Raw genomic sequence first — 16,319 nt, 5'->3', positions numbered from 1 at the left:
AGTTTCTCAATGCACAGCCCTAGAGAAGACTGGGGGACTGTGATTTGTTTGGGAACAGTCTGGTAGTTTCTCTACTAAAAACTACTTAGAGGGCCAGAAACCTACCAGGTAACTTTGTAAAAATATGCTGACTGTATAGATAAATAGATTTAATAATAAGGAATCTACAAATCAGAGACCGGGACTATTATAACTCTTTTCCAAAGTTTTGGATACACATATAGACTAATCTAAAGTCCTCACCCACAAACTGTCTCCTTCCCCTTCATCTCCTCAATTCTCTGATGTCCTATATCCAACTCATAAACAAATCTTAATGGTTATAACTTCAAAATATATCCACAATCTGACCAATTCACACCTCTCCACCACCACAACCATGGTCTAGCCACCATCACCTTTCACCTGTGTTACTGTACTGGCCTCCTAAATAGCCTCCCTGTTTTGAATTTTGCCCCTTATAATCTGTTTTTCACATGGCAGAGTATTCCTGTAAAATGAAAAACTAGTCATATCACAACACTTCTCTACTAAAAACCTTCCAAAAGCTTTCTATCTCTCTTAGAGTAACAGCCAAAGGCTTTATTTATGGTGGCTTATGAGGAAGCTCTGGTGGCATATTGCCTATGGCATTTGACTGCTAACCAGAAGGCTGGTGGTTCAAACCCACCAGCCGCTCCCCGGAAGGAAGGCTGGGCAATCTTCCGTAGTGAAACAGAATCGGAAACCCAAGGAGGGGTTGCTATGAGTCAGATCCGACTCCACAGCAGTGGTTGCATTGTATTACGAGGCCCTACACAAAGTGTCTGTCCTGCTCTCTAACCCTTTCTAGTGTCTAGAACAGAGCCTGGCAAGGAACAGGCACTCAAAACATAGCTGTTGAAGGAATTAAATGCACCGAAGTGTGCCATGACTGAGAAGTATGATTTATTCAACTTCTTGACCCTGAGGTCTGAAACCACGCAATGAACCCAACTCAACCCAACCAAAAATACAGAACCAACAAAATTTTTTAAAAAGTTAAAAGAAAACTTTTTTAAAAGATAGAACTTCTCTGGTTTTACTTTGAAATAAAGTTGTCACCTGGATTCAATGTCAGACAAAGAGATGTCACTCCAACCTCCTTCTAAATCCGTGTCTTGCCCAAGTTCATTGAATTTCTTATTAATTTCTTGTTGTAAAAGTTCTTTAAGCTCTGCCAGACACTGTGTGAACTGTGGAGGTGAAATAAAGAACTGTTTCTGATCATTTATTTATTTAGCTGTCAAATATTACCTCTGAACCTCTGATGGTGCAGTGATTAAAGCATTCAGCTGCTGAAAGTGGTTTGAACCCACCCGCCATTCTACAGGAGAAAGATGAGGCAGTCTGCTTCTGTAAAGATCTGTAGCCTTGGAAACTCTATGGGGAAGTTTTACTCAGCTCTACAGGGTCGCTATTAGTCATAACAGATTTGATAGCAGTGGGCTTTCTTCAATCAAAGATTTACTAACTATACTCTGAAAGACAGATGCTTTACTTATTGCTGGGGGCACAAAGATGAATAAGCCTCAACCTCGGCTACTAAGGGTATCTTAACAGCCAAATTCCATGAGCTGTAGGAACGTGCAGATTTTTTTTTCAGGGCAGGACAACAATAAGCATTGCTTTAGGCACTTTTCTCTGGCCTAGAATAAACTTCTTAATCAATGTGATGGCCTGCTTTACGTGAGGACTTTGAGGAACAAGGAAGGAAATGTCAGAATGGGATTGTTCAGATGTTTGCTATGGCAAGGAAGATTTAACAGGCCACAGTGCGGTCAGATTCTCCTTTAAACATTTTTTTATTAAACAATTGTATCCAGGGTGGTGCATATCAATAACACTCCCAGGGCCAACATTTCTGGAAGCATATGAGAGGTAAGTTAGAGACCACGAGTACAGATTCCCTTTTAAGAAGCTGAGTGATGAAGGGAAATAGAGAAAAAGGCCAAAGGAAACCTGTATTTGTGTTTTAGGACATGGGCAGCTTGGGAACATTTGCAGTTGAGGAGAAGAAGAGGAAAAAACTGCAGACACAGAAAAGAGAAGAGGTAATTAATACATAAGGAGTATGTACTCCTTAGGACAAACAAACATAAAGGATCAAAAAGGCAGCATTTGCCCAGGGGTAAAGCTCAGAAGACAGGAACAGACAGGAGAGAAGGACAAGGGGAATGGTAACCACAGGAAGGAAGTGGGAAGGGTGCTATTACATTGTGGGGATTGTAATCAGTGTCATGAAATAAAATGTGTATGAATTGTTGAATGGAAAATCAGTTTACTCTCTAAACTTTCACCCAAAAAAGTTAATAATAATATTAAATAGTTAATAACAATATTAACTATTTAATAACTATGAACTATTTAATAAAAGTTAATAATAATATTAACTTTATTATCATAAAGTTGTAATTAACGAGGGAAGACCTAGGGAAGCTGTAGGGGAGGTCACCAAGTATACAAAGGGGCAGTGCTGGATTTGAAGAAGAGAAAGGGCACCTGCTTTTCTGAAATAAGAGAAAAGGAAGTAAGACTTGGTGCTGCCATGGGTAAGGAGAGGTGTGCTGAGGGAAAGCGTGCCGGATGGTCTCTATCCTCTTGGTGAATTATGAGGGCTTATCATTTGCTGGGAGTGTATAGGCTTGGGCTTTACTATTTCTTTGATGATAAAAACATCAAAAAAATGTGAAGAAGAAAAGAAAGATCATCTGTAATCCCATGAACTGACTTTGGACCCAGCAGTAGCTGGTCAGGGGGCATTACTCCATTTCCCAAAGCCCCATTTTTACCTTGGTTTGGTCAGGGTCACAGAAATCCAGAAGGGTGTCACAGACATGATAGCCTAGGGACTTCAGATCATCGATAGTAAAGTGAGTGTCTCTTTTACTGCCTGGAAAAAAAACCCATAAACATTTTTATTAAATCTTAATGACTGAATGTAAATCCAATTTATGAATATCTCATTAAAAATATCTCTGTTTCTAAAATATTGTTTCTGGATAGCTTTCTTTCTATTTTCAGTTTAGTTCAGAAGCATCTTTGACAATAAAAAATGTTTGCAGTCATAATGGTTGTAATCCTGGAGTTCTTATTCTGTGGGATGCACTATGCCAAGTCTACTCTCACATTAAGCCAGACTCAGAAGAGGACATGAAATGAAGGGTATCACTGCTGATGTCAGATGGATATTAGCTGAAAGCAGAGAATATCAGGAAGATGTTTACCTGTGTTTTATTGACTATGCAAAGACATTGACTGTGTGGCTCACGGTGATGTCATATTATGGATAACATTGCAAAGAATGGGAATTCTAGAACACGTAATTATGTTCATGTGGAACCCGTACATAGACCAAGAGGCAGTGGTTCAAATAGAACAAAGGGATACTGCATGGTTTAAAATCAGAAAAGGTATGCATCACAGTTTTAACCTTTCACCATACTTTTTCAATCTGTATGTTAAGCAAATAATCTGAGAAGTTGGACTATATGAAGAAGTAGTGGCATCAGGACTGTAAGCCTCATTGACAACCTGAGATATGCAGATGACCCCCCTAGAGGTTGCTGAAAGTGAAGAGGACTTGAAGCACTTACTGATGAAGATCAAAGACTATGGTCTTCAGTATGGATTACACCTCAACATAAAACAAAAATCCTCAACATAAAACTGAACCAATAAGCAACATCACGATAAATGGAGAAAAGAATGAAGTTGTAAAGGATCCACAATCAACATCCAAGGAAACAGCAGTCAAGAAATCAGCTGACTCTTTAAGGATATGGAAAAACTAATCACCAACTTTATATGGAAAGGAAAGAGACCCTGGATAAGCAAAGCACTATTGAAGAAGAACAAAGGAGGAGGTCTCACGCTGCTGGATCTCAAAACCTACAATACAGCCATAGTAGTCGAAACTGCCTGGTTTTGGTATAATAACAGACACATAGACTAACGGAATAGAATTGAGAACCTAGAGATAGATTCCTCGACCTCTGGTCAGCTGATCTTTGAAAAAGGGCCAAAATCCATTATATGGGGAAGAGAAGGTTTGTTTAATAAATGGTGGTGGCAAAACTGGATATTTATTTGCAGAAAAATGAAACAAGATCTGTACCTAACATCTAATACACAAAAACTAACTCCAGATGGATCAAAGACTTAAATGTGAAACCTAAAACTATCAAGTTCCTCAAGGAAAAACTAGAGGCAAATTTAGGGGCCTTAATATATGGCATAAATAGACTATCAAGTATAATCCAAAAAGCACAAACAGCAGAAGAGAAACTAGATGAATGGGGCTTTCTAAAAATTAAGTTTTTGTGTGCTTCCAAAGACTTCTCCAAAAGAGTCAAAAGAGAACCTACATATTGGGAAAAAATATTTGGCAATGACATATCTGACAAGGGACTTATCTCTAGAATCTATAGACAACTCCACCACCTCAACAACAAAATGACAAATAATCCAATTTAAAAATGGGCAGAAGACATAAATAGACACTTCACCAAAGAGGATATTCAGGTGGCCAACAAACATATAAAGAAATGCTCACAATCATTAACCATTGTTGTTTGGTGGTATTGTTGTTATGTGCTGTTGAGTTGGAACTGACTCATAGTGACCCCTCCTTGGGTTTCCGAGGCAGTATCACTATGGAAGTAGATTGCCCAATCTTCCTTTCGAGGAGTGGCTAGTGGGTTTGAATCGCCAGCCTTCTGGTTAGCAATCAAGTGCCTTAGGCTCTATGCCACCAGAGCTTTTAGAGAGATGCAAATCAAAACAACAATGAGATACCATCTTGCCCTAGCACTAGCAGCAAAGTTCAACAAGACAGAAAATAACAAATGCTGGCAAGGATGCAGAGAGATTGGAGTCTCATACACTGCTGATGGGACTATAAAATGGTACAACCACTGTGGAAAGCAGTATTGTGATTCCTTAAAAAGTTGGAATTAGAAATACCATTTGACCCAGCCATTCCATTACTAGGTATATATCCTAAAGAAGTCAGAGCCAGGACAAGAACAGACATGTGCACACTCATGGTCATTGCAACACTATTTACAACAGCCAAAAGATGGAAACAACGTAGGTGTCCATCAACTGAAGAATGGGTAACCAAACTATGGTATATACACACAATGGAATACTATGCAACCCTAAAGAATAACCTAGAATCAGCAAAACACCGCATAATGTGGATGAACTTGGAGGACATTATGCTGAGTGAAATAAGTCAATCACAGAAGGGCAAACATTGTTTTAGTCCATTACTATAAAAAGTCAAGGAAAGGTTTATAAATGGAAGGAAATTTTCTTTGTTGGTCACCAGGGGTGGGAGGGGAGGGGAGGAAACACTCTTAGATAGGTTGTTGTTGTTGTTGTTATGTGCCGTCGAGTCAAACCTGACTCATAGCGACCCCTCCTTGGGTTTCTGAGGCAGTATCACTACGGAAGTAGGATTGCCCAACCTTCCTTCCGAGGAGTGGCTGGTGGGTTTGAACCACCAGCCGTTTGGTTAGCAGGCAAGTGTCTTAGCCACTATGCTACCAGAGCTCCCATTAGATAGGTAGAGACAAGTATTGATTTGGGTGAAGAGAAGGGCAATGTACCAAAGGTGAGTGATCAACATGGTGGCACTGAGGAAGAGGAAGACGTATAAAGGTACACGGGAGGTACAGACAACAAAGATGAACCCTTTTGCACTACAGTACTGTGTTGTCAGTGAAGGCAAACATGGCTATACGGATGGACAGATGGGTTAACAGACTGAACTATTAGGTATGTCTCTGCAGGGGGGAGTGTGCCCAAGGGGTTGGCAGACAATGTTTCTACAAGTGTATTGGTATGTTCTGTAAGAATTCCCAGGTATATAGCAGAGCTGACAAAGGTCAAGGCTGTAGTCACTTCTTGGTCACAGCCAGCTACCCCGAAGGACTGAGTAGTTGAACCTGTGGGCTCGGGACCATAGTTGCAGGGGACATTAAGCTCAACTGGCATAACAGACTACACAAAAAATTGTTCTACCTCCTACTTTGGTGAGTAGCGACTGGGATCTTAAACGCTTGCAAGCAGCCATCTAGATGCAATGATGGGTCTCTCCTCATTCAGAGCAAAGAAGAATGAAGAACACCAAAGATTCACGGAAACAATTAGTCCAAGCGACTGGTACATCATGCGATCCTCAGTCTATATGACTATGAGACCTAAAGAACTAGATGGTGCCCGGCTACCACTGTCAACCACTTGGAGGGGGATCTATGTAGTAGGAGATCCTGGATAGAGTGGGAGAATAATGTGGAACAAAACTCAAAATCATTTGGGAAAAAAAAAAGGGACCAGGTTTGCTGGTCTGATAGAGCCTAATGGAACCACTGAGATTATGGCCACTAGCTGCCCTTCAGGTCTGGAATTGAACCCACTCCTGTGGCTTACAGCCAAACAAAAGACAGGCATATGAGGTGAACATTTACACTAGGCAGATACACTCCTTGGAGAGAACAATCATGGGAGAATAGAAGGGCTGTGTATGCACAGGGATCATAGCTCAGGAGGGCTGGAGGGAAGGACACAGGGAAGAGGTAACTAACTATGGGGAGGAAGAGAAAGGGGAGCTGTTGCATTGGGGCAAATTATAGTCAATGTCATGAGAGAAAGTGTATGTGAACTGCTGTATGGAAAGTGAATTTGCTCTGTAAACTTTCAGTCAAATCACAATAAAAAAAAAATTAACTGATGTATTGCAATAGAAAGACCTGCTGCAAAAGACCTCTTTAAAGTGTTTAAAAGAAAAGATGTCACTTTGAAGACTAAGGTGCACCTGACCCAAGCCATGGTGTTTTCATCACTTCATATACATCCAAAAGCTGGACTATGAATATGGAAGACCGCAGAAGAATTGATGCCTTTGAATTATGGTGTTGGGAAAGAATACTAAATATACCATGGACTGCCAGAAGAATGAACAAATCTGTCTCCAAAGAAGTACAGCTGGAATGGTCCTTAGAGGAAAGGATGGCATGACTTCGTTTCACGTACTTTGGATAATACCAGGAAGAACCAGTCTTTCAAGAAGGACATCATACTTGGTAAAGTAGAGGGTCAGCGAAAAAGAGGAAGACCCTCAATGAAACAGACTGACACAGTGGATGCAACAATAGGTTCAAACACAGCAATGACTGAGGATGGTGCAAGACCAAGCAGTGTTTCATTCTGTTGTACGTAGGGTCACTACGAGTCAGAACTGACTTGAGGGCACCTAAAACAACATCCCATTACACAAGGAACCCTGGTGGCCCAATGGTTAAGCACTCAGCTGCTAACCAAAAAGGTCAGCAGTTGGAATCCACCCAGCGGCTCCATGGGAGAAAGACTTGGCGATCTGTTTCTTTAAAGATTACAGACTAGTAATCTCTATGAGGTAGTTCTAATCTGTCATAGGGGGTTGCTGTGAGTTGAAATGGAATTGACAGCACCTAACAGCAGCAATAATGCCATTACATTATACAGTCGTCCCTCTTCGCCTGCACAGGATATGCTCTAAGTCCCCCCCAGCAGACGTCTGGAACTGCCTGAAACTGAGTTACTGCTTTTCCTACATATGACAGATATTCAGGGTGTCCTGGGTGCAGCACAGCTGTTCACCCAACAGTGTTTTCCAGGCTTGCACCCAGCGAAGAAGGAGGAGGCTGGATCCTGGACAGAGTGAGATGGTGTGGAGATTTCATCACACTGTTCAGAATGGTGCATAATTTAAATGTTTTTTTGGATTATGGTTACCTGTGCGTGACTGACACCACAGAAAGCAAAACCTTGGATAAGGGGCACTCCAAAACCAAACCCAACCCACTGTCATTGAGTAGATTTCAACTCATAGTGACCCCACTGGGTTTCTAAGCCTGTAAATCTTTATGGAAGCATACTGCCCCATCTTTCTTCTGCAGAGTAGGTGCTGACCTTTTGGTTAGCAGCCAAATACCTTAAGTACTATACCACTAGAGCTCCTTAAGGGGGGACAATTTTACCTGTAATGCAGGTACTATTATTATTGTCAGTTAAAGGAAAACAAGGTTGAAAGGGGTTAAGTAACTAACCTAGGATCACACAACTTGTAAATAGAGCTGAAATTCAAACTCAGATCTCTCTGATTCCAGAGCCTTATCAACCACCGTATTATATAGCGCCCCTCAAGTATTAGACTTCACATTCATATTTTGGGTACTCACGTTTAGCATAAGTCACATAAGAACTTCTCAATGTCAGTTATTTCTGCAACAGTCAAAAGGATTTTGTCTCCTCAGGGGCTCTGCTTGGCTTTCCCTTGCCATCCTGGCCTATGACATCCAAAGAGCTTACCTAGGGTGGACCCGCCAAAGGTAGACTCCATGGTGTAGCTGTTTAAGATTCCCATCCGCCACATCACAACCCGTCCTGTTCCTTCCTTGCACTTTTGGACCTTAAAATTACAACTATGAAAAGAGAACTGGAGAGAAATCCAAATCCTCTGTTAATTATAAAGGGGCAAACGTAAGAATGTCTAAGATTCATTAATATGATACAAGGATGGTTCCCCTGGTGTATATATATTATTTCCTAAAGTATGTTCCATGAAATACTAAGGAATACAGGCGTGAAAGAAAAGAGGAAGGAAGGAAGGTTGAAGAGTCTACCTAATGCCTTCTTTTTATCAACGAGGGTAGTGGTTTCTCACTAAACATGTGTCTCATATACCTTTACATGAGAAAATTTGCACTATCATTTAAACATTTTTCTAATCCCAACCTAGTTTCTTCTCTCTAATGACAGTTATGTTAGATAAATCTATTCAAGATGCTAAAAACCAATTTCTAAGTCAATGAAGATATTCTGTATACGCCCAACTGTCACAGAGCTCTGCCAATTATTAAAAATTTTAAGTTGTTCTCATTAGCCTTTTAATGTCGGACAGTTATTTGTTATCTTGTATTATGTAAACTTTTCTATGAGGGCTCATGTAATGTTAGCATACTGTTTGCCCTTCAATCCCTTCTTGCACTGCTGTCATAAGATTAAAGACTACAGACAACTCTACGTACCAAGAGAAGTCACCAGACAATTTTTTTTTAAACCCTCTTTACTGAGATATAATTCACAGACCTTAAAATCCACCCATTTTAAATAGACAAGTCAATGGTTTAAGTATAGTCACAGAGTTGTGCAACCATCTAAGTTCAGAATATTTTCATTGCCCAAAAAAGAAACTTGTACCCATCAGTAGCCACCTCCCAATCCACAGTCCTCCCACCAGCCCTAGGCAATCACTCATTGCCTTCCAAAAATGCTCTATGGATTTGCCTCTTCTGGGTATTTCATACACATGGAACCATACAATATGTGGTCATTTGTGGCTGCTTCCTTTCACTCAGCATGTTTTCAAGGAAGGTTCATCTGTGCTGGAACATGTATCAGTATTTGATTTTTTTTTTTATTATTGCTGAATAATATGCTGGTGTGGGGATATACTCCATTACCCCATTTTGTTTATCCATTCATCAGTTGATGGACACAGAGCAATTTTTAAAGCCACACCTTCCTAAATTCCTGAAGTCCAGGTTGCTGGTACAGGAAAACCTATGAAAACCAGAGCCTATGTAAAGCAGAAACCTGTCTTGTTTCAAAGGAAAACTCAAGTACTTTCTAGTGAAACAAATGATAAGAAAGTGGTAAGACTGCACCCTGCCAAAGGTAGAAAACTTGTAAGACCTAGAAAAACAAGGGCGTCCCTGTGAATTCCGGCTCTCACAGGTCTCACTGTATAATAAAATGAGACACAAAATGGCGTATCAAACATCACATATAGAAGCACTGAGTTTCCTTCTCCCTTAGTCAATGGACAGAAAACATGCTTACCTGGTCTGGTGCATTTTTGCTTAACATTAAAGGAAAGACTCGTTCATGAAGCCAGTACTTGTGATCGTTGTTGTTACAGCCATACAAGAAGATATTATTCTTGCGGCTGTGCCCATGGAAATCACAGTATAAGAGAACCTCCCTTTCTTCAAGAAGTCTATGGGGCAGGGGAGGAGCAAACAAAGGACTCAGTGCACATCAAATGCACGTGAATAATCAAGAATACTCTAAGGATCTTTTGGAATCCCTTCCTTCAGTATGGCTGTTGCTATCTCTCCCTCCTAAGAACATTTCAACTCCCAACGGCCTTAGTATTTTTTGCATTAGACTAAACACCATTTCTAGACAATATTATATCTTCCTACCCTCTAGCTTCAAATGTCTATGCAAAGTGGTATGCCACAGGGAAGCACCTCCCACCTCTGAGGCCTTGGTCATATCCCTTTCCCTGTTGAAGTGCCTTCTTATCTGGGGTCTCTGGCTTGTCCAAGCCCTCTCCATAGCAGTCCTACCCCAACCTCAGCCACTACTGTAAACATGTCACCAGCACTGTCACCCCCACCAGTTAGAGGGACTTGACATGGAAAAGTCCTGATGTAGAAAGGGGCACAGGGTAGGCCATATGAGTTGGTAAGGAGGTGGAAGAGAAAGCTCATGCTGGCACAGACGTGGGGAGAAGCAGAGAGGCTGTACTTGTAGGGATGAAAAAGGCAGAGCCTTAGTTCCTGACTTTCCAGGGCCAATTCCTATGAGGCCCAGTCTTCTTTGCCTCTTGACCATCTGCTGTAGTCTTAAATTAAACCTGCTCAACTACAGTTAGCCTAAGGGACTTCTATTTCTTGAAATCTGTAAAATGGCTGGCCCAGGACACTTATTCCAACCTACCCAGAATGTTCACTTTCTCCATGATGATGACTGAAAGGATGAAGAGAATGATAACAATAATGGCCACTAGTGACACACATTTACAATGTGCTAGGTGTTATGCTGGGAGCTCTGGTGGCATAGTGGCTAAGACACTTGCCTGCTAACCAGACGGCTGGTGGTTCAAACCCACCAGCCACTCCTCGGAAGGAAGGTTGGGCAATCCTACTTCCGTAGTGATACTGCCTCGGAAACCCAAGGAGGGGTCGCTATGAGTCAGGGCCGACTCGACGGCACATAACAACAACAACAACAACAGGTGTTATGCTAAGTAGGTTACATGGATTCTCTCATTTCATCCTCACAGTAACCACACAGGCACATATTAATACAGCCATTCCTCATAGGAGGAAGATGAAGCTCAGAGAGGTTAAATCACTTGGCCAAGGTCACAGAGCCATCCAGTAGTAAAAGCAGGTCTCAAACCCAGGCCTGTGGCCACTCCCAAACACATGCTCATACACATGCTCTTGGTCACTCTGCTTTCAGACCCACACTGCTCCCACCCTTTCCCATAGACATAATTCCTACTAGGCTCAGGCTTCTTTACCTCTTAACTGTCTGCTATTGCCTCAAATTAAACCTGCTCAACTAAAGCTAACCTAAAGGGCCTTCTATTTCTTAAAGGTTAGAAGGCATGCATTCACACATTCCTGTATTCTGTATTTTTGTTTCTAGTGAAATGGAAGTTCCTTTAAGGTGGGTGCTCAACTGCTTTCACACAGAGCTTGGAAATTTCTGACTGACTGATTCATTTTTCTTTCCTGATGAGAGACAATACAAAGTGGTGATAAGGAACCGGGACTCTGAAAACATAGCTTGTGTTCAAATATCTACTCTGTCACTACCTGTGTGGCCTTGGGCAAGTCACTTAACCTTTTTGTACCACCATTTCCTCATATAGCAAATGGGAATATTGCCTGTAGTCATCTCACAGAGTGAATGTGAAGATTAAATGAAGACCTATGAACTCCGCTGGCCGCTGAACTTTCCCACTTAATTAATTCACTTATCAGTGAAATGACTTTACTGGCTAAAAAGCTGTATGCCCAGCTTCAACCCAAAGATAAGCTTGGGGTTAGAAGTTTAAAAATTAATAAACCCATGTGACTGCAAGAGAAAGTAAAGACTACCTCTGAAGCCACTCTGTATTCCTACAGCATTGGAAGAAAGTTCATATGCATCAGATGGGGGCTACTGGTGCGAGCTCTCAGAGCATTCACACACAGATCAATGGATAAAGGCTCTCACCTCTTGACCATGTTCCTGGTATACCAGATGCAAGGGAAAGAGTCCTTCAAAATGGTCTTGTAATGCCTGTTCAAGTCCCTTCCAGCCAATGAACATCGATAATTCCCCACAATCACTCCATCTGGATTTAACATGGGTACCACCTTGAAGATAAAGATATCTCGGAGGAGGTGGGCATCTGGGGAGTTGCTAAGGATGAAGTCCAAAAAGCCTCTCATAATCCAGGAGCCATTACTTTCCCCAGGGTGGACCCTCGCAGTGAAGACCACGGCTTTCTTTGCAGCTGCCTCTTGAGGGCTTTGGGATGGGTTGGTGATGGTGAGCAGGTAGACGGTATTTCCTGCTAGGCTCTTGCATAAAGTACGGAGCTTGCAGAACTGGGATTGGACAGGGTTGTTTATCACTGACAGGAGAAAGCACTGCAAATCAGAATATGTGTATGGGTAGAAGTGTGCAAAGAAGCAAGTGTCCTGATCATGCGGAAACTGAATGGTCCATGTCAGACAGTAGAAGGGCTGCTGCCTGTCATCTGTGTTGTTCTTATAGTACTTGATTTCATTTCCCTCTCTCCTCCAGCCAATGTTGTGAGTTTTGGCATCCAATTGGGAGTACATGAGTGGCTTCATCCCTGTAGCGTAAAGACTCTTGGGCTTGAGCAAGTTGACGATGGTGAATCGATAGGTGACATCCTTTCTGGTATTTTGAACTCGAAAATAAAACCACTGAGTGTGTTTGTTTGTGTAGAGGTCAGTTTGCAAGGTAAGTTCATACTCATAGGTGGCTCTGTAATGGAGAAAATTGAAGAATATTTCTGTAACCTGACAACCCCCCCAAAAAAGACAGCAGGGAAAATACAGCTTTTCCCTGCTAAAAATAGATCTTATTACTACAGAAAAACTTGGTATCAAATAATCAAACATATATTTTCTAATTTACCTAGTTCTTCAAGCTACATATTAGGCTAGCAGGAACTTGGGGAAGGGCAATATATTTGGAGTGGGACAGGAAAAGTCCCAACAATGTATGCTGCTGTACAGGATGCTTGGGAGCTCTGTGGCTTCCTGGCTGTCTCTCCAGAGTGACCAGGAGCAGTTTCTAACCACTTTAATACATTCTTCTGAAACATGGTTAATAGTAGTGGAACCAGGGCGTTGTGGGCTGCTAGCTGCATCATGGAGACCACCATGGCCAAAGGAGACCCTGAAGTCTCCAGTGTTATGTTTATCTCTGCTCATCAATTGTTTAAAGACGACAGGGCAGCTCTGGAATGAATTTGGCTTGCTTAAAAGAAGCAGAACTAAGTGGAAGAGGAAATACAAATGGCCAATAAATACATGAAAAGGTACTTACCCACATGTATAATTAATGAAATGCAAATTAAAATAAGATGCCATGTTCCCTTCTATCTGATCAGTATTCCAGCACGGGGAAAAAGGCACTCATTCTCTGCTGACTGAACAGAAATCTCACTGCAGGACAACTTGGCAATAACTGTTGTTGTTGTTAGGTGCCATCGAGTTAGTTTTGTCTCATAGTAACTCTATGTCCAAGGGGATGAAACACTGCCTGGTCCCGTGCTCTCCTCCCAACATTGCTACGCCTGAGCCCACGGGTGAAGCCACTGTGTCAATCTGTCTCATTGAGAGTCTTCCCCTTTTTTGCTGACCCTCCGCCTTACCAAGCATAATGTCCTTGTTCAGGACTAGTCCCTCTTGACAACAAAACCAAAGTATGAGATAAGTCTCGCCATTCTCTCTTCTAAGGAGAGCTTAAAAGGTTTAAAATCTTTGACTCAACAATTTCATTTCTAGGAATTTAGCCCATAAAACCAAAAATACTTAATAATATAAATGCATAAGGTTATTAACTTTATTAATTAATTAAATTAAACATCTCAATTTCCTATCAATGAGGGCAGAGTAAATAAGGTATGGAATATCTATACAACATAATTACATGTATTATTGAAAATAAAGAGGCAGATATGTGGTCCTGACATAGAAAAAGACCTAAAATTTTTTAAGTGAGAAAAGAAACTTGCAAAATGGTATGTGTAACATTACCCTATTTTTTATTTTTAGAGATATATAATTTGCATATATTACACAAGAAAAAAATAAACCTGTTGCCATCCAGTCGTTTCTGACTCATAGCAACCCCTTACAACAGAGTAGAACTGCCCCATGCTGGAAATCTTTCGGACAACAGACTGCCTCATTTTTTTCCTGCAGAATGGCTGGTGGGTTCAAACCACCAACCTTTTAGTTAGCAGCTAAATGCTTTAACCACTATGTCACCAGAGTTACTTACATTACACATACACATTCACATAAAGAAAATAAGGTGTATATGACAAACTGTTTAATAGTAGCCATAATGGGGGGGGGACCCACTGTCATTGAATCTATTCCAACTCATAGAGACCCCTGTTGGATTTCCAAGGCTATAAATCTTTACTGAAGTAGATTGCTTAATCTTGCCCCTGCAGAGCAGCTGATGGGTTTGAACCACTGACTTTCTGGTTAACAGCCAAATGCTTTATCCACTATGCCACCAGAGCTCCTTAGTAGCTGTATTAGGCAGGTATAATTATAAGACTTGAGCTTTTTACGTTATATCCATAGACCAAGAGGCAGTCATTCAAACATAACATGGGGATACTGTGGAGTTTAAAATCAGGAAGGATGTGTGTCAGGGTTGTATCCTTTAACCATATTTATTCAATCTGTATGCTGAACAAATAATATAAGAAGCTGGACTATATGAAGAAGACTGCCACATCAGGATTGGTGGAAGACTCATTAACAACCTATAATATGCAGCTGACACAACCTCGCTTGCTGAAAGTGAAGAAGATTTGAAACACGGATGAAGAACAGACCACAGCCTTCAGTATGGATTACAACTCAAAACAAAAATCCTCACAATCGGACCAATAAACAATATCACGATAAACAGAGAAAAGAGTGAAGTTGTCAAGGATTTCATTTTTCTTGGATCCACAATCAACATCCATGGAAGCAGCCGTCAAGAAGGCAAATGACGTATTGCAGTGGGCAAATCTGCCACAAAGACCTCTGTTAAAGAGCAAAGACGTCACTTGAAAAATATGATGCACCTGACTCAACATGCATGCAAAGCTGGACAACAGCTAAGGAAGACTGATGAAGATTCGATGTCTTTGAATTATGGTGTGGTGAAGAACAATGAATATGCCATGGACTGCCAGAAGAATGAATAGATCTGTCTTGGATGAGTTACAGCTGGAATGTTCTTTAGAAGCAAGGATGGCAAGCTTCGTCTCTGCATTTTGGTGACGTTATCAGGAGAGACCAGTCCATGGAGAAGAATATCATGCTTGGTAATGTGGAGGGTCAGCAAAAAAGAGGAAGACCCTCAACAAGATAAGACTGACCCAGCGGCTACAATGAAGTGCTCAAGCATAGCAAGGATTGTGAGGATGGTGCAGGACTGGGCAGTGTTTTCTTCTGTTGCACAAAGGGTCACTATGAGTTGGAATCAACTTGACGGAATCTACCAACAACAACATTTTAAATGAGCACTAATTTTTTTTTATAAGCAGAAGAAACAATTTAGACAGTATCTTGGTCTGGGAAAAATCTGACTCTTAACTACTCCATTCTTCTGCTTCATCCTCATAACCGTTTGCCCTCATTTCTCTCTTTTTTGGCAAACATTCCTGACTCTTAATATCATTCCTGAAGAAACCTCAGTCACTACTCAAATCATCATCCATTTGGGAAGTTCCTCTTTTTACTTACACTCTGACAGCTTTTTGCAGATTCCCACTCTCAAACCTTGATTCAAACAGCAGAGTGTTATCATCGGGTCCTTGCAACGGGACAGCAAGTTCCCTGATAATTCCTCGCTTGCCTCCCACTCTGGAATTGGTGAAATAGGAACCTTCGGTGGGCACTGCAGACAAGAGAGACTTATTAGGCCAGGCTCCACTGAGCACCCATTCATTCAACAAATATTTACTGAACTCATCTATGTGATAAACACTATTCCAGGTTAACAAAAAGGAGTATTCAAATCCTCAATTGTCCCTGCAGAGCCTTCTAATTTTCAACAATGTAGTTCTTTGAAGTCTGTTAGGGAGTTAGAGCATTTCTTTTGTGCATTGATAACCTAGCTAGGCATCTCAGAGAATGCTTGAACTCATGTAAACCCAAATTTAAAAGGACGTTGCCAAAAAAAAAAAAAAAAAAAAA

At 41.2% G+C, this 16,319-nt stretch overlaps 1 protein-coding gene across 1 annotated transcript in view; it reads right to left on the bottom strand.

The window, feature by feature from the left end:
* Window positions 1-16,319, bottom strand: part of AGBL2 (AGBL carboxypeptidase 2) — a 41,778-nt gene that overhangs the window by 14,294 nt on the left and 11,165 nt on the right. Inside the window, exons 6-11 of the mRNA XM_042783383.1 lie at window positions 15,867-16,020; window positions 12,085-12,867; window positions 9,910-10,066; window positions 8,377-8,503; window positions 2,811-2,911; window positions 1,084-1,214 (exon numbers count right to left, since the gene is read on the bottom strand). Of these exons, the coding sequence (XP_042639317.1) occupies window positions 1,084-1,214; window positions 2,811-2,911; window positions 8,377-8,503; window positions 9,910-10,066; window positions 12,085-12,867; window positions 15,867-16,020 (1,453 nt within the window). The remainder of the gene's footprint in view (window positions 1-1,083; window positions 1,215-2,810; window positions 2,912-8,376; window positions 8,504-9,909; window positions 10,067-12,084; window positions 12,868-15,866; window positions 16,021-16,319) is intronic.

This window comes from Orycteropus afer, unplaced genomic scaffold, assembly GCF_000298275.1.
Source record: "Orycteropus afer afer isolate SDZICR_OR568_19922 unplaced genomic scaffold, OryAfe1.0 scaffold00997, whole genome shotgun sequence".
Classification (NCBI taxonomy): domain Eukaryota; kingdom Metazoa; phylum Chordata; class Mammalia; order Tubulidentata; family Orycteropodidae; genus Orycteropus; species Orycteropus afer.
Note: the sequence above shows the minus strand (reverse complement) of the source record. Positions and strands in the feature narration are given on the sequence as shown.